At 58.4% G+C, this 23978-nt stretch overlaps 2 protein-coding genes across 3 annotated transcripts; one reads left to right on the forward strand and one right to left on the reverse strand.

Moving 5' to 3' along the window:
* Nucleotides 1-15: 15 nt before the first annotated feature.
* Nucleotides 16-14181, reverse strand: TIE1 (tyrosine kinase with immunoglobulin like and EGF like domains 1). 2 transcript variants are annotated; one of them, XM_064455302.1, is made up of 23 exons: nt 13590-14181; nt 12823-13110; nt 9308-9418; nt 9044-9199; nt 8815-8946; nt 8382-8522; nt 8049-8177; nt 7517-7662; nt 7172-7316; nt 6757-6915; nt 6426-6563; nt 6047-6337; nt 4885-5175; nt 4164-4357; nt 3732-3942; nt 3476-3586; nt 3175-3365; nt 2954-3067; nt 2719-2789; nt 2425-2465; nt 2206-2302; nt 1845-1944; nt 16-1560 (listed from the first exon to the last, which is right to left on the reverse strand). In XM_064455302.1, the coding sequence occupies exons 1-23, from the start codon at nt 13633-13635 to the stop codon at nt 1489-1491; spliced, it is 3375 nt and encodes a 1124-aa protein (XP_064311372.1). In that variant the 5' UTR covers nt 13636-14181; the 3' UTR covers nt 16-1488. The 2 variants fall into 2 exon arrangements, with proteins under 2 accessions (XP_064311372.1, XP_064311371.1); XM_064455301.1 differs by having other exon boundaries at nt 4044-4357.
* A 3407-nt stretch (nt 14182-17588) lies between these two features.
* C6H1orf210 (chromosome 6 C1orf210 homolog) lies at nt 17589-22784 on the forward strand. The gene is made up of 4 exons (XM_064455312.1): nt 17589-17903; nt 19693-20200; nt 20871-21017; nt 21457-22784. The coding sequence occupies exons 1-4, from the start codon at nt 17817-17819 to the stop codon at nt 21819-21821; spliced, it is 1107 nt and encodes a 368-aa protein (XP_064311382.1). The 5' UTR covers nt 17589-17816; the 3' UTR covers nt 21822-22784.
* Nucleotides 22785-23978: the final 1194 nt, after the last annotated feature.

Here is a 23978-nt window from a genome sequence, read left to right on the forward strand (position 1 = left end):
CACTGGAGGCCAGAATGGGAAATCAAAATGGTATTGACAAGGCTGAAACAACTTCTGAGGAAAAAAAGACTTGTCCAGAAGGGCATATGCCAAACTCCTCTGCCTTGGGGTGGGATAACAGGCTCTGCAGGAGCAGCCCTCGCTACCCATGGACCCCAGAAGACAACTAGATGGGCAGCTGGATGGCATTCCTAGGGCTTAGCAAGCTGAAGCCAATGGAGACGAAGCCCATCTGCTGTCAATATAACAAACCGCAGCAGTGCAGGACGAGGGACCGCAGCCTGGGACAGGAGCTCCTGTGGCAGGGTCAGAGCAGAGCCCAGGCGAGCCTCGAGGGACCGGCACATGCAAGAAACGCCCCAGCAGCATGCATTCGAGCAGGCTGGTCGAACCCGATGGTCCCTTTGCAAGATGTGGGAAGTTACCCTATGGCTTGGCACAGCGCCAGACAGGCGCCGGCTGGCTGGGGTGAGAAGAGTGTGGAGCTGCACAGCCCCATGGGGACCAGCCGGATGAGTAGGCCATCCCTGTGAGGAGCAGCCAGCCGAGGGGAAGCTGCAGGAACAGTTTCCAAGCACGCGAGAGGCGGCTGTGCAGAGGAAGGACGTAGTCTGTTCTCCGTATCCCTTTGGAACAGGACAAAGTCTTAAACTGCAGGGGAACAGATCCCAGCTGGATGCTAAGAAAACCCATCCCCACAGCATGATGACACCTGGGGCTTCTCTGAGGGTGCTGGGGCTTCCCTGGGGATCATCAGAGGACCCCAACTGGGACAGTGTCCTGAGGAGTGCCCACCATGGCATCAGGCCATCAGGGCCCCACATCCTGTTCCCTGGTGTCATTGGGGGGCAGAGCTGGGACCCCACCTCCCCTCCTCTGGACCTGGCTGCCTGTTGCACTACATTTATTGTCCATAAGGCAGAGCTGGCACCTCTGAAGGGTTACTGCAGAGCCAGAGGCTGTGCACAGCCAATGCTGTCCTTTGTCCCTTTGTATCCAACAAGGGTGCCCATGTCCCATGCCGGCAGCGATGCTTGCAGCCCCGCTGGCACCACTTCAGGCCCAGAGCATGCAAGAGCTGCAGGGCAGGCAGCTACAGATTTGCTGCTTCCTCTCTCGCCCCAAATCTTGGGCATTTTGTGTCCGTAGCCACAGGTTGCGTCACTCCAGCTCCTTGGAGAGCTGCTCTCCTGCCTGCTCTGCTGCAAACACCCTGCTGCCACTTGTCCTTGGGGGCCATCCCAGTGCATCCCCCAGCAGCATGGGGCCATGCTGGTGGCTGGTGGTGTGCCAGAGTGGCCAGCACACACCGGGTTGGTAGCCGGGAAGGGGACGGCACAGTCCTGCTGCAGGGAAGGCGCTCTCAGGAAGGGGCACTGGCGTTTGGCCGCTTGGCCCTGGAGTGGGGATGGGCAGCATGTCATCCCCATAGCACTGTCCCAGCAGTTTGGGGCCAGCGTTGCCCCTCTGCGCGGTGCCAGCGCAGCCTCATGCCTCCTCGGCGGTGGCATCAATCCCTGCATAGGTGAAGTTCTCGAACAGGGCCATGTTCACGTAGGCCTGCGGGGGAACTTCGGTCAGAAGCCAGTTGTGACAGCATCCCCACCTACCTCCTGTCCCCAGTGGCACATTTGTGGGCACAGTGCCCTGGGGGAGAGGCAACGGGGCTCCCCACAACCAAAAGATGATGCTGGGGTTACCCCCACACATGGTGGGGTCACAGGTTCTGCTGCTGGATGTCCCAGCCCCGAGCCCAAGGGATGCTCCAGCATTTGGACAAGCCCTGCACTGGGTGGGCATCCCTCCCATGCCCTGTGCCCCATCCTGCCACGGCCACCACGCACCTTCCTGGCCTCCAGCATGCGGATGAGCTGCATGGAGATCTGGGCGAAGGGTGGGCGCTCATAGGGGCGGTCGCGCCAGCACTGCCTCATCAGCTCGTACCTGGGGGCAGAGATTGGGCAGAGGCTCAGCGTGTGCGGAGGGGAGAGGCAGCAGAAAAGCTGTTTGTGGGAGATGGGGGGAAGCAGGTGGGAAACTAATGCCCATGAAGAGTGAGTGGGGTGTAGGAGCCCAGCTCATCCCCCAGCTACAGTGCGGAGGGGAACCAGGCAGGTGTTACCGCAAGTTGCTGGGTACCCCGTGGGGCAGTGGGGTCAGGGGGAGGCAGGTGCCGCCATCAGCCAGGGATCTGTGCCCACTTACACCTCATCATCGCAGTTGCGCGGTTTCTCCATGCGGTAGCCCTGGGGCAACTTCTCGTAGAGCTCGGCACACGTCATCCCACAGTACGGCGTCCCCCCTGCCGGCAGAGACACTTGGCTGGCTGCGGTGGGGACAGTCCCTGCGTGCCCCCCCTAGAGCTGCAGGAGGACCAGACGTGCAGGGACCCGAATGGAGGCAAGGGACAAAGAAGAGCCTTACCCAAACTGACAATCTCCCAGAGCAGGACGCCAAATGACCACCTGAAACGGCAGGAGTCAAGGCTGTGATGGAGCCCCCAGCTATGCCCCAGTGGTGGGCATGGGGCAAAGCCCAGGGTGGAGCAGGCAGCCAGGGCTTGGGCCAAGCCAGCAGCTCCCCAAGGGGATGCACCAGTATCACCTCCTGCCCTTGCAGCACCCAGAGCAAAAGCATCGCCACACTGAACACCCCAGAGAGGGATGGAGGTGGCCACAGCCATGCCCCAAGCCTGGTGCCTCTGCCTGCAGGACTTACACATCGCTCTTGGTGGTGTACACGCTGTAGTTCAGGGACTCGATGGCCATCCAGCGAACTGGCAAGCGGCCCTGGGGAAACAGAGAATGACCGTCAAGGGAGGGGGGATGCCCCATGGATGGAGGGTAGCTGTGACCCAGCCATTCACAGCATGGTGGGTCATTTCCATTGATGGGAAGGGTCCTGCCCACCGCATCAGTGCAGGCCCCATGTTGATGCTTTGCTCCTGTCTCACCATGGTCTTCTTCACATAGACCTCCTCCCCTCTGGACAGGCCAAAGTCGGCAATCTTGGAGGCCAGGTTTTCTCCCACCAGGATATTCCTGGCTGCCAGGTCCCTGTGAATGAACTGAAGGAGGCCAGCAGTCAGCAGGAGCCACATGGTCCCTCCTGCTGGCCCTGGGGGGTCTTGTGCCCTGGGGAAAGCATGCTCTGGGGGGCTTGCTGGGGTTGTACCTGCTTCTCACTCAGGTACTGCATCCCCTTGGCCACGTCTGAAGCAAACTGGAGGAGCTGCTGGGAGGTGAGGGTGGAGGCAGTGCCGTGCTCCTTGGCAAAGGCTGGATCTGTCTCCAGGACTCGGCTTTTGCGGAGGAAGTCAAGGAGGTTTCCATAGGGAGCATACTCAATGGCAATGTACAGGTAGCCTGGGGGGCAGGAGGAGGTTGGGCTCATGGGGATCTCTCTGGCAAAGAGGAATACACAGCCGGGCAGGGGCTGTGGGGCTGAGGAGGGGGGAGAGGGAGACAGCCCTCACCCTTGTTCTCGCAGGCACCCAGTAAGTTGATGATGTTGGGGTGATGGCCCAGTTTGCACAGCACCTCCAGCTCCCCAGCAAAGTCACGATGGTCATTCTCTGAAGCAAACTCTGGAAGCAAATCAGGCATGGACGCCTCAGTCCTTCAACAAGGGCCCTTCCTCTGCTCCTCCACTGATGGCTCCCAGCCCTGGGCATGGCCCAGGATGCAGCCACAACCCCCAGCCCACCCTGCTGACCTCCCCTCACCACTCACCTTTCAACATTTTGATGGCTGCATTCATTTTCAGGCCATCCTTTTTGATCATGGCCCTGATGACCTGCCCGAAGTTGCCCTCCCCGATCATGTCCTCAAACTTGATGTCTTCCCACTCCAGGATAGGGTAGCTGAGGGGCTCGGGCTGTGGCTTGGGCCGGCGCGTCAGGGTCAGGGTGCCTGAGTTGAACTGCAGGATGGTCTCTTCCCCCTGGCAGATAGGAGTGGGTGAGGTTAGAGGCACCGGGCACCCCTCTGCCCGTGCGGCAGTCCCAGCAGGGCAGGCGTCGTGGGCAAGGGCGGGCTCCGCACCCTCTCCATGTGGAAGTGAGGTCTGGCTGTGTCCGGACTGGAGGCTACAGAGCGTGACCTGGATCGGGCTGGAACGTGGGGAGCTGGGGACATGGTCCTGGAGGGGCAGGCAGCACTCACCGAGCCAGACTGGTATGTAAAGGTGCGGCGCCGGTGGAAAAAATTCTTCTTGATGAGGAAAAGCGCCAGGAGGGCAAAGAGGATGGTGAGGCAGGTGACGGACACGGAGCCGATGATGGCCAAGAGCAGCTGCTGGTCTATTCCCGCCTGCTCGGTGCTCTGGCTGCCCAGGCTGGGCGGCACACTCAGTGCTCCTGACGAAAGGAGGGATGGAGGGTCATGGTCCATGGCCGAGCCCTGCCCTAGCTGCACGGGTGGCCAAATACCAAGAGGGCAGTCCTCTCCTGGCATCCCGGATTCCCATGAAGGCACCACAGCTGCATCCCAAGCTCCTGGGGCCACGGTGGCACAGGGGTGAGGGTGTCACTGCCTGGGCCCTGCCATCGAACCTGCCAGCTTCTGGATCCTCCAACTAGGTCTGGGTCCAGCCACCAGCTGGCTCTGCTCTACTCCTTTAGCCCCTTGTGTACCATGTCACCCTCTGGCCAAGGCAGAGCCACTCTGTGGGTGCCGTGCTGTCACCCTGCCACCCCTGCCCCATCAAGACTAGGAGGAGCGGCATTTCTGAAGATGCCCACAAATGTTTTGGGTTTGCTCTGCTGCTTCAGAGCTGCTCTCTGAGGTTACCATGAGCACCCCGGCAGCTCTTTGCTGACCCAGATGCTGAGCCCAAGCTCTAGCAGAGCCACAATCCTCCTGCCTGCTGGGATACTCTACTCACCATCCCCCAGGGTCTTGGCTTTCACGGGCTGGCTCCACTCCCCTGGGACGTGGGAGTTGGCCCGGACGCGAAACTGGTAGCTGGTGCTGGCATTGAGGCCCCCGACAATCTTGGTGGTCTCGGCGCCGCTGTCGGTGTCGATCCACTGAGGCTCGCTGGTGCCGCCCACCTGCTGCAGCTCCACAATGTACTTCGTGATGCCCCCATTGGGGTACTCCGGGACCTGCCAGGAGAGCCTGACGGCGGTGTCAGACACAGACTCTGCAGAGAGCGACCGTGGGGAGGAGGGCCCTGGGACAAGGAGAGGAGAGCATCAGAGCATCCCAGCCTCAGGGACCCTCAAGTTAGACATCTCTGTATTGACTAATGCTTGGGATATTCTTCAACCCTCCCTCACACATGGCAGGTTTTGAGCATCTTACCATTCCCACTACCTCCTCTGAGCCTTTTCTAGCCTGCCCACACCCCTAACCCAAAATTGCTAAATCACACGAAGCTCTTAAAAGTACCAAGTGCAGAAAACCTCACATTCTTCAAGCCTGATGCCCACCAGTCCTCCCAGTGTGTTCCAGCTGGCACGGAGCCTCACTGAAGGCCTCATGCACTGCTTCCCCTCTGCCTGCCAGAAAGGTTGGTCAGGCTGCTGCTGCACCTCCCCGCGGTCTCCCACCCATATGGGGAGGCTGCGTATGTGTGTGTGTGCATGTGCCCCCAGAAGGGGCTGCAGATCTCCTCAAGCCCTAGTGACCATCCAGCAAAATTACCAGGCAGCAGGATTAAAGCTAACCAAAGGGAAGTAATTTTTTTCATGCGAAGCATAATTATATCGAGGAACTTGTTGCTACAGGGTGTTGGAAAGGGTTCAAGTATAGACAGGTCCATCAGGGCTTGGGCAAGGGTGCAGAGAATAGATCTGTTTGTCAGCATCACTTGTGATGACCTGAATGTTGTTTTCAGCTTAGGACGTTTCTCAGCTGCCTGGTGCTGGAGGCTGCGGGGTCTAGTGAGGAAAGGAGGATGCATTCTCCCCCAAGCAGCTGTTCATGCACTATCAGAGATGGGAAACAGAAGCAGCCAGACCTGGGGATGGTCACTGTTACATTTATAACTGATTTATCATTGCAATTCCCTGTAATAAATCCCTGTGCACTGCCAGACCCACCTTTGCTGTTGATCATGACCTTGTAGAGGTCAGAGGGGGGCCCCAGGCTGGTGCAGTGGTAGACCAGCACCTCCAGCCCATACTCCTTGTTGAACTCCAGGTCCCTGATGCGGGCAGAGAGTACGGAGATGGATGTGATATTTTTCTCACAGACCAGCCGCCTCGCAGAGTCGAAGAGGTGGACAATGAACCCATGTGCTGGCTCGTGGTTACTGGGCAATTTCCAGTTGACATGAAGTGTGTTTTTCTCCTCTATGGACCAACCTTCAATCACAGGCTTGACTGTGGGCTCTGCGAACAAAAAGGCAGCAAAACCTCATGTGCAAGGTTAGGGGTAGGGTCAGTGATAGGGTCAAGGTGAGGGATTCGGGGGGCTTACCAAGGCATTCGGTCACCATGATGGCCTCAGGCCCCTTGCTGCCCTCCCCACCATCCCCTGGCCGGCTCAGCTGCACCTTAACAACATAGGCAGTCACGGGACGGAGGTTCATGAGGGTGATGTTCTCACTGTTGTCAACTGTTGGCCAAGAGGACACGTCAAAGCCATGCTCATGACTCCCACTCTACCCCACCACTGGCATCCTCCCCAGCATCACTGCAAGGGTCCCAGAATGGAGACCTCTGTCCACTCCAGACCCTCACTGGCTGGGGCAGCCATCCCCTTCTGCCTGGATCCTACCTGTGTCCTCCCTCCCCTGGCAAACACATACCCACAATGGATGACCACGCTGAGGTGTCGTCTTTGGGCTTGTAGAGCAGCCTGATGGACACAATGGGTCCGTCGCCAGAGAAGCAGTCCACAGGTGCCACCACGAGCTGGCGGCTCTGCTTGGCCAGCAGCCGCGGTGGGGTCAGGGGTGTTGGCGGCACTGGGGATGAAGGACGGAATGACGTTAGTGGAACTGGGAGCAATGAGGAGCAGAGTGTGGGGACATCCACCACCTCCTGGCTTCTTCCAGCTTTGTCAGAGAAGTCTTTTAACACCACCCAAACCTGTCTGCTGCCACTGCAGCACAGGATGGGTGCCACCCAGTCCAGTGTGGGGGTTGGTGATTGCCACACCATGCCATCAGCCTCCCCCAGCAGCTCTGGCTCATCCCACTCATGCTGCCGCCCTTTTCTCACCTCGGATGTTGACCTTGACTTTTCGGCTGTCCTGGCCCCCCGTCGTGGAGACCCGGCACTCCCAGAGCCCTGTGTCTGCCTTAGTCAGGTGCCGCACCTGAAACTCGCAGGTGATCTGGCCTGGCTCAATGATGGCTTTGATGAGCTGCAGGCACACACAGGCTGCTGTCAGCCCCCCTGCTCAGCCCCCGGCTCCCAGCACCAGCCTGAAGCTGCCCAGCAGACCGGTGGGGAAACAGGTGCTTTTGGGGGAGCTGCCAATGCAGGTGGGGGCTGATGTGTGGGGATAGCGGTGGGGCGAAGGCATGGGGCGGTGGGGAATGGGTGCCAGACAAGCGGCAGTACCTTGAGCACGGTGCCATCAGCCTTGCGCAGCTCCACGCTGTCGCTGGCAGGCAGTGGGTTGCCAGTAGCCACGCAGCTGATGACAGGCTCCGAGCCCAGGTTGAACTCCAGCTCTGAGGCCAGTTGGATGATCTGGGGGAACCAGTCTGGCATGGAGAAATCAGCATTAGGGCTGGCCCCGCTCCTCCCGAGGCATGAGAGAGGCTGGCAACTTTCTCTGGTCCGAGCCGCAGGTGGACCCTGGATCCAGGGGGGCCGGTGCTGGGAGCTGCTGTCTAGCCCTGATCCCTACCATATGTGCCAGGCTCAGCAATGCTCTCAGCACACTAATCCCAGGGAGCCAGACTAGATGGTCCCCTTGCAGCACCCTGGTTTCCATAGGGTTGGGGGCTATTTCTGCAGGCCAGGGGGCTGCTGAGCTAGCTGGCAAGACCAGTAGCTGACGGCCCCCCCAGTCACCAGTGAGGAAGGAGCTGGAGCCCTCCCAAGGGTGGGGGACCGAAACCCGCTTGCGGACCTGTGCCAGCCTCACCTGACTTCTCGCAGTGCTGCCCATGCCAGCCTGCAGGGCAGATGCAGCCACTGAAGCGGTTACAACTGCCTCCATTTCGGCAGGCGCACCCCAGGGCACAGTCGGGGCCGTAGTATCCCGGGGGACAGGCTGCAGGAAGAGGAGAGCTCGCTGCTACCCCCGGCCATCGTGTGGGGCCAGCACGGCACAGGACCACGGAGGCGGAGACCATGGGCAGCTGGTGCAGGCAGCAGCACTGCTCAGCCCATGCTGCCTCCCAGGCCGGGAGAGATTTGCACAGGCCCTAGAGGATGGGTTGGATGGGCAATGTGATGGATGCCCACATCCCCATACCTTGGCTGCAGCGGGAGCCACTCCAGCCCGAGGCACAGGAGCAGCCATAGGGGTCCGGCAGGCAGAAGCTCAGCCCTCTGCAGCCCTGGGCTCTCTGGCACGTCTCCTGGCAGTTGCGGCCAAACTGGCCTTCCCGGCAGGCTGGAAAAACAAGCATGGTCTGCCCTCACCCTCTGTTTGCTCACGTATTGCTTCTGTACGGCATAGCACTGGCTCAGGTGCCCTGAGCCCCCGGATCACCACCCCAGGCAGGTACAGAAGCTGTGTCTTGCTGAGAAGGTGGATGGTCCAGCCCCGCTCCAGAAGGATTAGGCACTGTGTGCTGGGGAAGCACGTGTCATTTCTGGTGACAGTGCCTGGGTCTGGGGGTGCAGCAGGGCCACTGCACGTGACCTTGGGCACAGCTCCTGCTGCCGGACAGCCCGGCACCTACCTCGCTCGCAGCGGGTGCCCATGAACCCAGGAGGGCAGATGCACTCGCCAACGTGGTCGTGGCAGATGCCGCCGTTCAGACAGTCAGGACAGTCCTTCTCACAGGATGGTCCCCATTTCTTTGCGGGGCAGGCTGCAGAGAGAGCGAAGGGGGTGCAGGATCACACCAGGTTAGGGGGCAGGGTATGGCTGCCTGTCCCTGCCTTGAGGGGAACCGGGTCCCCGCTCACCTCTCACAATCAGGCGGTAGAAGGCACTCCACAGAGGGCTGTCCCCCATGAACGTGGCGCTGTAGACCCCATTTTCACTCACGCTGATGTTGGGGAGTGTCAGTGTGACAAGGTCATCCCTCACCTCGCCGCGGTCCGTGGTCTGGTAGTATGTGCCTGCAAGGGAGCAGAGGGTGACCTGGGGCACCCCGTGCCCCTTGGGGCCAGTGCCAGGCACTGGCTGGGAGCATCCCCAGCCCCACGCCTGCTCTTGGGGCCACTTGCCATTTCTTTTCCACATAACGTCTGTCTCCTTCCTCTTGAGGACCCTGGCAGAGAAGGTGGCTGGCTCAGCGACGTTCACAGACTGCGTGGCCTTCACCGGGAAGAGGTGGGCTGCAGAGGAGGAGGGTGAGGCTGAGCACGCAAGAGCAGTGCTGGCACCCTGAGGCCAGCAACCCCAAAATGCAGCCCTGGTGCATCCCAGCACCACACGTTTCTGCTGGGATGTCATGATGCGCCTCCCCGTTGCCCCACAGGCTCCCTTCCTGGCCACTCCAACCCCCGTGGGCAGACACCAAAGAGCGGGATGGGGCACCCTGCCCTCTGGCCAGCCTGCCAGCCCCAGCCCAGTATGGGATGCCAGTGGCAGCAGCCTGGGGAGGTGACAGCTGGGACAAATCTACTCAGTGCACCCTGCTTGCTGCCAGCCCAGGGAGGTGCAGAGCTGCTGCAGGCAGCGACAGCACGGGCAGGCGAGGGGCGGTGAGGGGAAGCAGGCATGTGGAGGGCTGCACGCCAGCCCACGGGACCAGCGGCCCTGTCATGGCTGTTTTCCTGATCTCCCAGGTGCTGGGGCATGCAGCAGCAATGAACTCTCAGAGTATTAATGTGAGTCAGCCAGAGCCCAGCTTTGAGCACAAACGGGGCTATAAATACGTTAAGGCCTGGGAAACCAAGCCCTGGGTGTGCCAGGACAGACACAAAAGAGGGCACAGCCGGGCCCTGGCTCTCGGAGCCTGCCTGCACGCCAGCTTGCACACACTAAAAGCAACCACGCCAGGTCAGAGCTAAGGGACATCCAGCCCTGAGTCCTGACCCAGCAAGGCCAGGGGCCAGGAGGAAGCGGCACATGCCGTGGACGCCTGGGGAAGGGCACCACAGGTCGCGCGCCCCAGTAATTCCCCAGATTCGCTTCCCTGACTTCAGCGGTTTGCAGCCCAGGAGCTTCCTGAGTCAGATATTATCGCTCTAGTTGGGATCTTTCTACCACAGACTTTGCAGTCCCTTCTAAAGGGCACATAGGTGTGTCCCGACACAACCCCATGCACAGCACTTGGCATTTACCTATGCTGAATTTTATCTGCCGCTCCTGCAGCCTCTGGCTGGGCTCATCCCTCCCCGGCAGCTTGCGGACGGCAGCTGGCATGGCCACTTGTTCAGTTGTTTGTAACCACAGTGAGTGGCACTGGTCCCCGCAGAGACCCTGTGCCACACTGCTGGGGACTTCCCCACATGACAAGAACCACAGATTAACTCATGTTCTTGCTCCCTTTCTTTTAGTCAGCTATCTACTCATGCAGAGACCGCCCCTGCCACCCCCTGGGTGCAGAGTTGCTCCCAAAGAGCCTTTGAAAGGGAATTTTCTTAATTTTCTCTGGAAACCTGAGCAGACAGCATCAGCCAGCTTACCCACTGCATCCTCACCGCTGCTGCCCTGGAGACCTCCCCCACTGCAAACTCACGCTGCCTCTTCCTCAGGTGCCGCATAAACACAAATTCTGCTCTTTATTACAGTTTCTACTAATTTGCCTGGTTCCAGTTTGGGTTTACAGGCCTGTAACTCCCAACCCAGAAAGCTTTTCGGAAAGGCTGGCAGCCCACGAGCAGCCTTGCCACCCACCCTCTACTCACGCCCCACAGTCAGCGGCATGGCCCTGCTCACAGCAAGCCTGGCCTGGAAACGCTGCACTGCTCTGTTCAGCTATTTATTGCTTGTCTCCTGCTAACAGCGCCAGCATTTTAGACAGATTCCCTGCAAAGTTTCCCCAGCTTCTCTATCGTGCTCAGGGATGCAAAAATAAAAGAATTTTGTTTTTACTGTCAATGGCCTCCCTGGGTATTCTAAAAAATAGGTTATTGCCAGGTTTAAACTCTTCTGAAATTGTTCCTCATGACCATTTTGGTCTGTTTTACTCTGGTTTTACAACAAAACTTGTGAAGTTTATCATCCTTCCTGTGTTCTTCATGCATGACCTTTTAGAAGATGCCAGCTTTCCTCTAGCAGCATTCCCCACCCACCGCTTCATCTTCCTGGCCTGCTTTGGTGCACTCTTGGGCATAACAGGAGAGACAATACATGCCAAGCCTCCCTGGTGGGTTCTGTACCCAGCCTTCCCTCCCCTTGCAAAGATGTAATTTTTTTGGTTACTTTTTCCTTTGAGCCATCTTCCTAATTTTTTTTTCCTTTTCCTTCTTTAAACTAAACAGAGCAACAGCAGCTTGTGTGGCACTTGGAAAAAAAGCCACTTTTTTTGCGCTTGTAAATACCACAAGGGCTTGGACCTGGACACCAACTAGCGCCTCCACAGCAGTATTTTGGCCTGGCTATGGAGATCCAGGAGCAGATGGCTGGCTGGGACTCTGCCACCATGAGACACCCCATCATCCCCACAGGACCCCAGAGCTCTCACCTCCCCCAGGACTTATATAGAGGGACATCTGGGGGTGCTGCACTCCTCACTCCCTGCCACCAACTGTGCCCCCCATGCTGTCTCCTGGTGCCTCTGTGATGCTCTGCTTGCCCAGACCGGACAGCCCTGATTCCAATAGCACTACTGCCATTTTTGGGCCCAGCCTCTGGCCAAAGATGAGGGCTAGTCCCTGCTCCTTGGGGGGTTGCTTGCACCCTACCAGCAGCCTCTGTTCCCCAGCTTGGAGATACTAGAGCTGCTCAAAACCACATGCTAAAGCTGTGTTTTAACATGGGCAAGGAAACTTGTATCCCCTTTGTCTCATTCTCAGCAAAAGGTTGAGTGTTTTAGCCAAAACTTTATAAATAAAGGCTAGACATCCAGCATCCTGAGGCAAACAGCTATCACAGAAAATGTCAATCCTAATAGTTTTGCAAAGTCTCAAGCACCGGGGGAGCAGAAGCTGGGTGGGCAGCGTGGGAGAGCACCGTCCTGGGCAGTATTCCCACCACCGGCCAGCCCGGGGAGGCCCTTTTGGCTTATATGGCCCAAGATGGGAGCGAAGAACAAGAACCCAGCACTGCCCTTGGCTGCGGTGCACCCTGGCAGTGCCTCTCATGGAGAGCCCACCACCAGAATGGCAACAGGCTGCTGCAGGCAGCATGGTGCTCACCAAGCACCCGGGGAGGCTGCTGGAGATGCTCCCTGGCGTTACCTCCCCCGTGGCGGGGGCACGAGGCTGGCACAGCTCCCATGGGCAGCCCCCCACACTGGTTAATGATTTACAGAACCACCACCTTCTCCAAGGGCACCTGGCTTCCTCTTGGACCTTGCCCTGCTGCCGGGCACCGTTCCCAGCCCAGCCAGCTGCCTGTGCTGCCACCTGTCCCCACACACCTCCACAGGGCTCGGCCGCACTCCTCCAGCTGAACATCCCTCCCCTTTCCACCCCACTGGTGTCAGCAGACCCCAAACATAACCTGTGGGTCACCACTGTCCCCCTGCCATGCCGGCTGGTGCGGGGATTGTGACGCATGGGGCACGTAGCTCCCACGCAGACCCAGCTGGCAGAAGGGGGGCTGCCTGCCACCCCCCCCAGCCGCTCACCGTTGTGGCTGTTGTGCACGTAGACCACCTGGGCCTGCTCGGTCGGGGTGCGCCCCAGGCAGTAGAGGATCCCCACCAGGTCGGCCATGGAGAAGCCCCTGGCCTGGACATGGTTGCTGCGGTTGCGGTAGTTTTGGAAGCCCGTCTTTGGGTGTGTCATCACGATCTTGTTCTCCCTCTCGATCTGCAGGTAGCTCACGTCGCGCTCCCCCATGACACAGGAGAGGAAGAAGTCTGAGTGGGACAGGCTCTGCACGTTGGCGATCAGGGTGATGTCCAGGATGGCCCCTGGGGTGGGGGGAGCATGAGGGCACATCACGACTGGACAAGGGCACAGCCATCTGCCTCAGGGCCAGACTCTCTCACCCAGATGTCATCCCCTTTCCAGGACATTTTTGCCACCTGCAGCCCAGGAGGCACAACCAGGGCACAGCCAGGTCAAGCGTAGTCCCATTGGGATGGCATAGCGTCCATTTCCACTCTCCTTTTGGAGATCCCCATGGGGTCATCACCCCTCCATGAGCCGAGCATGCAGCAGGATGGGGGTCCTGGGGGCCCTCTCCTCCTGCAAGCCCCATGCTGGGGAGAGGCAGGCAGGGAAGGGCACTGCTGGCCTCTGAGGTCTCCAAATGGCCGATCACAAAGGGACATTTCCTCCCCCCAAACCCTGCTCCGATGGTACCACTGAGCTCCCACAGTTGCCTTGTCCCACCAAGCCTCCCTGGGGCAGGGGCTGCTCCCTGGGGCAGAGAGAAAGGGTGATTTACCTGCCAGCCGTGGGAGGAGAAGCAGAAGATAAACCTGGAGTCCCATGTCCTTGGAGCGTGTCTCAAATCTGGCAGAGGTCAGAAAATTCCCGGCATGTCCCAGCCACGGGGGTCGGAGCCAGAGGCCACGGCTGCCTAGGGTCTCCACGTGAGCAGCAGCTCAGGACCCCTGCTCCCTGCCCACACCCTCCATCTCGCCTCTGCCCTGCTGCTCGGCGTCTGGGGGAGCTGGGACCACCTCCTCTGGCACATAGCCTGGGCACGGCAAGGAAGGTGCCCCCGTCGTCGCTTGCTCGGTGGGCACCCGGCTGCTCAGGAGCAGGGCTTGGTTGCAAAGAGGCCACCGGGGTCCCCTGGCCACTCTCCCGGAGAGCAGGCGCTCACCCCTCCAGGGCTAGGGCTGCATGCTCAGGGGTCCTTGAGCCATGCTGAGCCTCCAGCCTGGCTGGGAGGTGTCCTGACCCCCCCTCCTCACCCACTGTGCAGAGGGTCTCATGCCCCAGCCTGCCTGGGTGGCAGCATCCCCATCCCCTCGGCACAGCCCCACAGCCGATGGCTGTGGGAAGTGCTCTCTGGAGCAGGGAAAGGAAAGGGGCCAAGGGGCCGTGGCTAGTGGTGGTGGCGGAGCCAAATCCTGTTTCCCATGCGGCGTTTCCTGCTCTCCACCCATTGTTTGGAGACAGGACTGACTCCAGGAGCCGTCGGGAGCTGCCCCACACAGGCTCTTCCCTGGCGAGCAGCGTGCGGTGATGCTGAGGCCATACACACCTCCTAACACCTTGGCCTCTCACCACCACAAGCTGGGGTGCAGAGGCATGGCCCCACCTGGGCTTCGCGTTGTGCCATGGTCCGACTCATGTCTGCAGCAGCCTGTTGCAGGGCTGCTGTCTGGGTTGAAAGGGGCTGAGTGGGAGCATAGGAAGGGTGACGAGAAGTTGGCCAGCCCACGTGGCAGGATGGCTGCTGCTGGGGGAGAAAACTGGTGTCACCCAGCATTCATAATCACAAGCATTACCATGTTGCAGTAAACATGTCTGGGAAGAAGCAGAAAGCAGCAGAAAGCCCAGCTTTCCCTGAGTGCTTTCCCATGCACAGTGCTGGTACGGGCACCGGCATGGGCACGACATGGCATGGGTCCCGCTGCCCCGGCAGCTCTGGGATCCCACACCCAGCCCTCCTGTGAGGCTGCCCCAGCCTCCGGCGGGCTCCAGGCTCTTTACCTGGCAAATGAAAGGTATTCCCCAGGAAATCACCCTAAGCTTCACCTGCCAAACCTCATGCTGCTTCATAAACCAAGCTGTTCCCACGTGAAATCCAGGGCTGCCAGGGAGCAAGACTCATGTTTTGGTGTGTCCTGAGCCCATGCTGTATCCGGCCAAAAATCTAAAGCACACATGGAGAGGAAAGGGAAATCCATTCATCGCTTCCGACTATTTACAGCGTGCTCCGAGGCCGCGCGGTGCCCACGGCATGCTGAGGGAGGGATGGCAGTGGGCAGGGGCTCCGCTAGCACAGCCACCCAGCCACCCCGCAACAGAAGGGATGGAGAGGTACCAAAAGAGATGGACACCAGATGCAGCTGCCTCCATTTACCTGGAAAACTAAGCATGGTGCTTGGCCTTGGGCTGTGCCTAGGTGAGGGGCTCTGTTCTTGGGAGATTCCTGGGGCACCTGAGGCACAGCCATAATGTAAATGCAAAGCACAAGGCCATCTTGCATTGGGATGTGCAGGGGCTGGGCAGCCAAGGCTGGTCGCTCCTGCCATCGGTGCCCTGCTGGGAATCCCACATCCTCAGCCAACCCCAAGCTAATTTGCCTGCGTGTTGGGTCAGGGACTCATCCGCGCACTCAGTACAGCTGCAGGAAGGGGATAGGTGCATGAATAGATAAATAAATGGCTTCTTCCCTTAGTTCACTGGCTGTGGAGGCCAGTCATGCTCAGAACCGTAATTGCCATCATGCCACTGTGTGCTTACACATACTACACTTGGGGAAGCAACTCATTCTGTGCTCCCCACACTCATGGCACACAGAGCCATGAGTTATGATGCATTCTGTGAAATGTCCTCTGACATGAGGATCCGTCTGAGGACAGGATTATTTACACAGAACAAACACACTCTATGGGAAGGCTTTGCAACCCACGGGTCTTGCAGCACGCTCCTCCAGGAAGCACAGCATGGCTCCTCTTACTGCCCAAGGGGAACCAGGGCATTGCTTTGCTCTTTTCGGGAATGGGAGCCATTTGGGGTCAGCTCTCCACACCAGGTGATGCCCAGGAGATCTCAGGGATCCACTGAGGGATCTGACCCAGGCTGATTTGTCCCCTTGCATTTTTTCTAGGAACACCTGATTAAGAGGTGTCCGTCTGTGCATGTCCCTCTGGAGGTGGGGTGGGAAACCTCTTTGGGAGGTTTTGTGGGGAGACCCAGCCAGGACCCTATAGCTCCAGTTTAACTTTATGTATTTCCAGAGGAGGGACCAGGGAGCTGGGTGCAGCCAAGTCCAGCCAAAGCAGCTCGCCACAATTGCTCTCCTGTAATACGGAAAGCTCCAGCTGCCCAGCTCACAGCACACTGAAAGCACCTGAATTTCTGCTGAATTCACAGACCTCAACTTTTTTGCTGAATCATGACAGACTAAAAAAAAAAAAGTGACAAAAATACCCCTTTTTGTTATCATTTGTGCATTTGAATGCACGGCACTGCATGCCAGAAACCATAACGCATCGATACGTTTCCTGATAGGAAACGCAAACGCCCTGCGAATCCACCGACGGGCTGGGCTGCCTCAGCAACATTTTCAGGCCTTGTCTTCTGGCTGTTTGTTTTGTTTTATGTGCATGGCGGGTCCCACAGAGGGCCTGCAAGGCCAGGTTAAGGGCTGTTTCTGCCAGGCACAAAAGCAGCACAGGAGTGGGGTGGCTGAGCATCCCCAGCCCGCCCGGTCGCATCGGCAAGGCCACTGGGGAGCAGGCAGCTGTGTGGCTGTGTTGGCATCCAACACGTGCTTCCAGGATCAAGGGTGGGCTGCTGGGAAGCCCTTTCCCCAAGGAAAGGGTGGGACACACAGCCGTGGAGGAGCCCCTTGGCAGCTGGGGGAAGCGGGGCCGCCCTGTCCTGGCCGCCGCCGGGGTGGAAACTGCAGAGCCGCAGCACTCTTGTTGGCAGAGGGCTTCCTGTTGCTGAGCGGGAGCAGGAACAGGGAGCAGGGAAGAGAGCTCAGGAGTTCCTCCTGCTGCAGAGACACAGCCAGGAGCGGGCACTGCCCAGGCTGTGGCTCTGCCAGCCCTTGGCCACTCACCTGCCCCAGCGCCCGTGGGCATGGGAGCATCTCCCACCCAACCAGGTGCCAGTAAATGCCAGCAAGATGCTGCTTTGACATAATTTCCCAGATTTTCACTGACTGAATGGCAGGGCTGGCAGGGAGCACTATTGATGAGTAGTGGGTCTGTGCAAGAGGTGGTGGGGTATCCCTATCCTCTGGGACCTTCATAGGCACTCTGGGTGCTGCTCAGGGAAGTCACATTTTTATTAGTGACTCTCTGATGCTGGAAAGTCAACACCGTTGGGCCACTCCTGGGCCCAGGGACCTGGCTGTCTGCTGCATGTTTTAAACAATTTTTCCACCTGAATCCCAATGAGACTTATATTTTCCTGTAGGAAACTTTCCTGCCACCTTGGCCCCAACTTCTTCAGCCGAGGCTTGCTGCGTGCCCCTGCCCTGGGTGTGTGGAGCTGGGGCACAGCATCCAGCACAGCACCGGGTCTGGGCTCAGGCTGCTCTCCTTGAGCACGGCTGTACTGGGGAGGATGCCACAGAGGTGCCCCCCTCTTCCTCTGGCCCCCCAGCACCTCCTGGTCCTCCACTCCCACTAAGGCAGCTCCCATGGGACCCCACGGTCCACTAGGCAGATGCTGGCCATACCCTGGTGACCCATCACAGGAGGCAGTGGGTGGGAGGTGGCGGGGCGTGGTGGTTAATGCATAACCGGTGCCGCCACCTTTCACCCGCACGCAGCCGTCGGGAGGGAGCGGGACCACGGTGATAGCCAGGCTGGCTCCTGGGTGCTGGTGGTCTGCGGAGCCGTGTGGCCAGGGCGCAGGGGCTTGGCAGGGGCCCTGGGCCATGCGGCTGCGGCCACACCTTGTCCAGCACAGCCGGCTCTGCCGGCTTCCCAGCTTTCCCTGAGTCTTGTTTTTCTGCCCGGCAGTTTCCTGGAGCCAAATGGCTCCTGCCTGCCTGCTCGGGGTCTGCAGCCTCCTCTGCGCCTGGTCAGTGGTGACAGGACACCCCTGCAGCCTTGACCACCAGGTAGGGGAGCCGAGGGGACTCTGGCGTGGGCAGGGGCTGGGGCGGGCAGGGGCACCCCAGTCCCAGTCCTGCCAGCACAGCTGGGGTGATGGCATGGTGTGCCTGCAGGGCAGTGGGCCCGGCAGGCAGCTCCTGCTCTGCATAGCTTGAGACACAACAAGCCATGGCGTTTCTGACTCTGGAGGGGGGGTGTTTCTTGGCTGCAGCTGCCCATAAGGGGTGCTGCATGGTGGGCAGCAGCGAGGCACATGTCTGAGGGGCTCCCAGCCCCTTGCTCCCTTCCCCCATGCACAGCGATGCAATGACCGAGCCAGGCCAGGCTGACTGTGGGGTCAGGATCCCCAAGCACCTGTCAAGGAGCAGGAAATATAACTAACGAATCCCGCTGGGACAAGCGCCGCAGCCGGCAGCTCAGCTGCACCAGGCTAGAGCTGGGAGGAGGTGGGAAAAGTGGCTGTCACGGGCGGATAGCACAGCAGATGGCACAGGCAGCACTGCCCACCAAGCTCTCCCATACTCCCTCTAAACATTTGCACTGTTTTCCCCAGCTTCCCCGAGCCCAGCCCTCCCTGAGCTTGGGACAGGACCTGTGCAGTGCCCCTGTGGCTCAGCCCCATTACAACCCACTCCTCGGCAGCCCAGGTTTACAAGGGCACAGCCGTTTCTCTAGTGAGCAGGGATGGCAGGGCAGGGCCTGGCAGGAGATTTGGGGGAACAGGAGGACGAAAGGAGAGGTGATCACGTGAGAGGCAAAGAAATGGAAATGGCAGCTAGCTGGAAGGCAGCCAGACCTGGAACGCTGGGACTACGGACCGCAGCAAACTTCCAGCACAGCATCTCTGCCCTGGGGCCCAAGCGTGGCACTGAGCAGGAGCCCATGCCTGCCCAACCAAGCTGCTAAATTGCCAATCTGCTCTCTGGCGGCTTCAGTTAGGGCAGCTGGCCCTCTCCCACATACAGCCCAGGCAGGAGTAACACATGCTAAGGACTGCTCCCCAAAATCAGTTTGGATTTGGTCACCCTGTTTTGGGGGGAAAAACCCCATCCATCCACTTGGGCTGATCAATCCATCCAGCAGGCACTGCTGGCTTTTTGGGACAGTGACTAGTCCCTGGTCTATTTACTACTACAGATAGAGCCAGCCTGCACTAAGCCACTGCCACTTGCAGTGTATCCCCAGAAACACGGGAGAGCTGGAGGCATGGGTACAACACCCTGCACAGGCCCTGGAGAGCAGCTCTTGGCACGGGTGCCTGGTGCAGGTGCCCACGGCTCTGCAGCCTGGCTGCCTGGCTGCCTCCTGCCTGCCTGCCTTTGCAGTGGGCAGGGGTCTTGCCCACTCTGCTGCTCCAGCTGGGAGGATGCCCTTGTGTCATGCAAGAGCTCCCCGGGGGCTGGAGGTGGGCATCTGGAGGAGGAAGAGGAAGGTGTTCTGCAAGCTAAATCCAGATGGCAACTGCCCTTAAGAGGGGATGGGAGGGTGACATCACGGTCCCTTCATACCCACCCTGTCTGTCTGAGTTTCCCACTGGCTCTCCATGTTCCTCCTCTACTTCTTCAGTTGGCTGTTCTCAGTGCTGGGCTGTCCTGGGCTGTCCTGCTCATCCTTCTCCATTTTTCCTGGCCCACACCAAGCTGGCAGCTCATGTTTTTTTACACCTGTTTGTGTCTTTGCTTTTTTAAACACTGCAAGGGTAATTAGTTAAGGCATTTGAACTTCTGGGGAGTCTTGCTCTAGAGATCCTCCCCAGCAGGGACAGCCCATCTCAGACAGCAGATCTTTTCCCAGGGATGGGCCAGCTGCAACGGGAAGAGCCTCCTGCATGCTCCAAGTTCCCTTCCAAGCAACATCACCGGTTTGGACCTCTCCTTCAACTCCTTGGTCATGCCCCGTCAAGGGACTCTCTTGATGCATTTCCCTTCCCTGCGCTTCCTCAACCTCTCTAGCAATGCCCTGCTAGCTCTGAGCCCTGCAGTCTTCTCCAACCTCGGGGCACTGCACCTGTTGGACCTGAGCAGCTGCATGATCTCCTACCTCCACAAGGATGCTTTCAAAGGCTTGGGAAACTTACACACACTCCTACTAAGAAACAACAGTCTGCAAGGGCTTGAGGTCCCTTTCTTCCTGCCGCTGAAGGCTCTTTTCCACCTGGACCTGCAGCACAATGCACTGGTCTCTGTGGACGCTTGGAGCCTGCAGCTGATGGAGGCAGTTCCACAGGTCCAGTTGGAAGGGAACCCCTGGGTCTGCGACTGCACCGCGCACCCTCTGCAGCAGTGGCTACAGCGCAGGCAAGGTAAGTGGACACGGGTGGGTGGCAGGAGGGGTGTTGGGCAGGAGGAACAGGGTGCAGGGGGGTGCCGGGGTCCTGCTCCAGCCCCTGGGCAGGCTAAGAGATGGCTCTCCAGGGTCCTACCCTGCTGAGGGACAGTGAACAGCAAGGTGTGTCCGTTCCTTGCTTGCAGTTATACTTGATACCAAAGATTTTTAGGAATGACAGCAGGATAATTTAGCCAGTCTTCTGAGAAAGGGGCTGCACATACACTTCAGCCCCTAAATCCACCTATATATAGATATGTGGAGTGACCACATTTTCAAAAGCTGCGGAGCACTCAGCAACTCCTTCTGTGGAGCCAGATCAGGCTCCAACCTTCTGACCTTGGCTCCCAGGTGACAGCAGCCCTGTGGCAGTGGGGTTTCTATCAGTATCCACGAATTTGGCATTATCCAGTTAAAAGGAGCCTGCTAATCACAGTCACATGCTTGTACAGTTATAGTTCCTCGGTTAGAGAATTTTTTCTTTGGTTGTGCCTCACAACGTGCTGAGGGCTGTTGAGGCTGGAGGGCAGAGCCAGCACCTTGTGATGCGGCCCATCAACCCAGGAGCAAGCAGAGATTGCTTTCTCTAAACTGGGGAGGGGATGGGTGAAGACCCCCCATCCCACCTTAGCCTGTGTATCTCCCAGCTGTGCAGGTGACCTGCGCATCACCCCCGGGGCTGCGGGGCCGGGAGGTTGCAGCTCTGGATTCCCAGGACCTGGGCTGCTGGATGAAGCAGCGGTTTCCTCGGGGGGTCAGCACGGCGCAGCAGATCACAGTGACCCTCAGCAACAGTAAGTTGTGCAGCATCCATAAGGTCTAGCTCCCTCCTGCTTTCCATCACCCCAGAGGGGAACAGAGCCAGAGACCCTCTGCTCTGCCCTGCAGCCCCAGGGGCTCAGGCTGCCCAGCCACCGCTGGTGCAGTGGCTTGGGGGGTGGGGGTGGCCACCACCTGGAGGTGTTTGCTGGCTTTGCAACAGAAAAGTTAGCAGATGCTACAGAGCCACAGAGAACACAGACCCCACAGTATGGGCACCAGTATCAGACAGCTGTCCAGCAGTTTTCCCCCCAGTGTTCACGCACCCTTGGTGGCTAGCTCTTGGTGAAAAGCATTTATATTGCTCCTAATGAAAGCACTCCAGTGCTGGCTGCACATGGCTAGCTGCTGAGGAGCTCCAGGTATGCCGCAGGCTGACCGGCCATGCCCTGATGTGCTTTTCCTGCACTGCAGCCACCACTCCGCCCTCCGGGAAGGGGGGAAGGAGCTGGCCATACCTGGTAGGCTTCCTGGTGGCAGCAATCGGCATCTCCATCCTGATCGCCCTGGGTGCCAAGTGCAAGCTCTTCCACAAGAACTTTGCCAGCTACCGCCACCGGCCGCTGCCTGAAAGCAGCTCGGTCAGAGGCAGCCCCATGGAGGATGGCAGCAGCTGGGACAGGGGCTCCTCAGGTTGGGCGGCCAGCGAAAGCCACCCCATGCCCCATGCTGCCGACCTGCAAGCTGAGGATGATGACGGCTTCATCGAGGACAACTACATCCAGCCAAGCGAGCAGCTGCCGGAGGAAGAGGAGCAGGAGTCGCACCTCTCCATCTGAGCCTGCAGCCCAGCCACCACTGCTGTGGCATCTCACCATCCCCCCACCTCCATCCCCTTCCTGCCGTTTCCTACCTGCCCTCAGCTGGGGGCAGCAGGAAAGAAGCGGAGGGGAGGGAGAGAAGGGATGAGCTGGGAATGGGGACGGAGGCTGAAGGCAGCAGGCCCCACGGTGCCCCAGCATGATGCCAGCTGGGCGGCACTGGCACAGGGACACCGGACCCACTGCTGCTCTCCCGGCCCTGCTCAGATGCTGAAGATGGAGGAGATGGTGCTGATCACAACTGGGCAGCCTGGTGGGGAGGAAAGAGGAGCCTGTCCTGCTGGGTCTTGGGCACTGGCCCTGCACCTAGCTAGATGGAAGCAGACTGAGCCTTGCTCTGTCCCCCAATGCCTTGTCACTCCAGGGTGTGATTAAAGCATGATTTAACCCTGCCTCCTCCTGCGATGGTTTGTTGGGGCTCTCTCAGTGGCGGTGGTGCTGGGAGGAGACCCCCAGCTGGGGTGTGGCTTTTTTTGCATGCCCTTTCAAGGACCATAAACACATTCCTTGTTAACTGCAGGGGTGAGAGAAGAGGCCTGTGGCACAACAAGTGCTCTTGTGCAAACAAATCTGTTACCTGATCTGGCGCAGGCAGCCCTGGCATGTTGTCACAGGGTTTCTGTGCACATCTCTCCAGCATTGCCTCCCGCTGCATCCCTTCGCTGTTTTCTTTCTTCCCTCTCCAGCAAGACCTGCTAGAAAGGCACTTACCTTCCCCGTGTCAACTCTGCAGAGCTGAGCAAACTTGTTGGCGACACCAGTTGGGGCGTTAGGCAGGCACGTGCGCTGGGACGAGACAGACGTGTCCCCCGGCACCCATTGCAGAGCCCTGCCTCTATTTCTATCCATGAAGTTGTATAAACATTATAATTTTTGCATTCTTGTCATCTTTGTGGTACAATAAACAGCACATAAGACATAGGTCACTGCAAATTGTTTGTGCTGTAGCTGTTTGTGCCTGCATGGGTCATGCTGGAGTTAAAAGCAGGGAGAAGAAGCGGCATTCACCCTTAGTAAGTGATTCACAAGGCTGATACCATCTGGCTGTGGATTTCCCAGGGCACAGCCCAGTTGTTACCATCCCTGGCGGCCTGGGAATCTCTCCATCATGCTGCGGAGCATGGAGCATCGTCACAGGGATGGCATTTCTTGCAGCTCTGCCACACGGCTAGTTCCCCCATCCCCTTCAAACCTCCATTTCACTGTAAACTGCCTTTCTATTTCTCTACTCCTTAAGATATTTACAGAACACAGTGTATACAAAAGTAAATAATACATGTTAAAGAACATAAACCAAAGGGGACGACTGGCATGGGCGATACAGGGCAGTGACTTAAAGCACCTTCCAGAGAGGGGACATGCTGTTTGAGGCCATGAGGAGGAGGAGCAAAACCTGCTGGCTTGTTTCAGCAGTCAGTCAGTTTGCTCTCTTAAATGTAGTATTTCTAAACTGAGCTTGTCCTGGCCTTAGTTTTGCAGTCACTGCTGCTTGTTTTACCTTCTGGGCTCACCTTAACAGCCCTTTATTACCTGTGAAAATACAACATATGCTGTAATATTTTGAAATTTCTAATGTCTTTCAGGTAAGATAGGAGACTTAAATCTGAGCTCTGGGAAAATACATTTCATTTATCTGTTGGTGGGTATTTTTGATAAGCTTTTTATCAGATGAATTCATGCTAGATGCAGTATTTTACTTTTGGTCTCAGCATTGTCTTAAAAAACTGCTTCCCAGGCTTATTTATCCAGGATCTCACTCAGCCTCATCCCTCAGTACCTAGTGATGGGTTGCTTGTCTACTTTGACCCTGCTCAGAGGCCCACCCATTTATTTTTCAGCAGAGCAGACGTGGCTGGTTTTTGGGTGTGCAGGGGGCCCCGGTCCCGTGGCAGCCCCTCTGCACCCATTCCAGGCAGCTCCAGTGCAAGCAGGCACGAGCCTGGCAGCTGGTGTTGAGGGAAGTGCATCTAGCATGCAGAGCTGGGGACACAAGGGGGTCAGAGCAGAAAAGGAGAAGCCTTCTCAAGGGGGGTCCTCCCCGGAAGCTGTGGAAGCCGCGGTTGAGGCTGGTGGACGGGAGCAGTAGCAGGTATGCAGGCAGACTGGTTCCAGGCT

The sequence above is a fragment of the Phalacrocorax carbo genome, chromosome 6 (genome assembly GCF_963921805.1).
Source record: "Phalacrocorax carbo chromosome 6, bPhaCar2.1, whole genome shotgun sequence".
Lineage (NCBI taxonomy): Eukaryota > Metazoa > Chordata > Aves > Suliformes > Phalacrocoracidae > Phalacrocorax > Phalacrocorax carbo.

Excerpts from the sequence above, each read along its gene's own strand:
- C6H1orf210 (XM_064455312.1), top strand. The coding sequence starts at position 17,817 with ATGGCTCCTGCCTGCCTGCTCGGGGTCTGCAGCCTCCTCTGCGCCTGG. Across the intron at positions 20,201-20,870 it reads GTGGCTACAGCGCAGGCAAG|CTGTGCAGGTGACCTGCGCA; the intron begins GTAAGTGGACAC and ends TGTATCTCCCAG. Across the intron at positions 21,018-21,456 it reads CACAGTGACCCTCAGCAACA|CCACCACTCCGCCCTCCGGG; the intron begins GTAAGTTGTGCA and ends CCTGCACTGCAG.
- TIE1 (XM_064455301.1), bottom strand. The coding sequence starts at position 13,635 with ATGGGACTCCAGGTTTATCTTCTGCTTCTCCTCCCACGGCTGGCAG. Across the intron at positions 8,178-8,381 it reads TGGCTCCCGCTGCAGCCAAG|CCTGTCCCCCGGGATACTAC; the intron begins GTATGGGGATGT and ends CTCTTCCTGCAG. Across the intron at positions 2,790-2,953 it reads TCTATGTGAAGAAGACCATG|GGCCGCTTGCCAGTTCGCTG; the intron begins GTGAGACAGGAG and ends CTGTTTCCCCAG.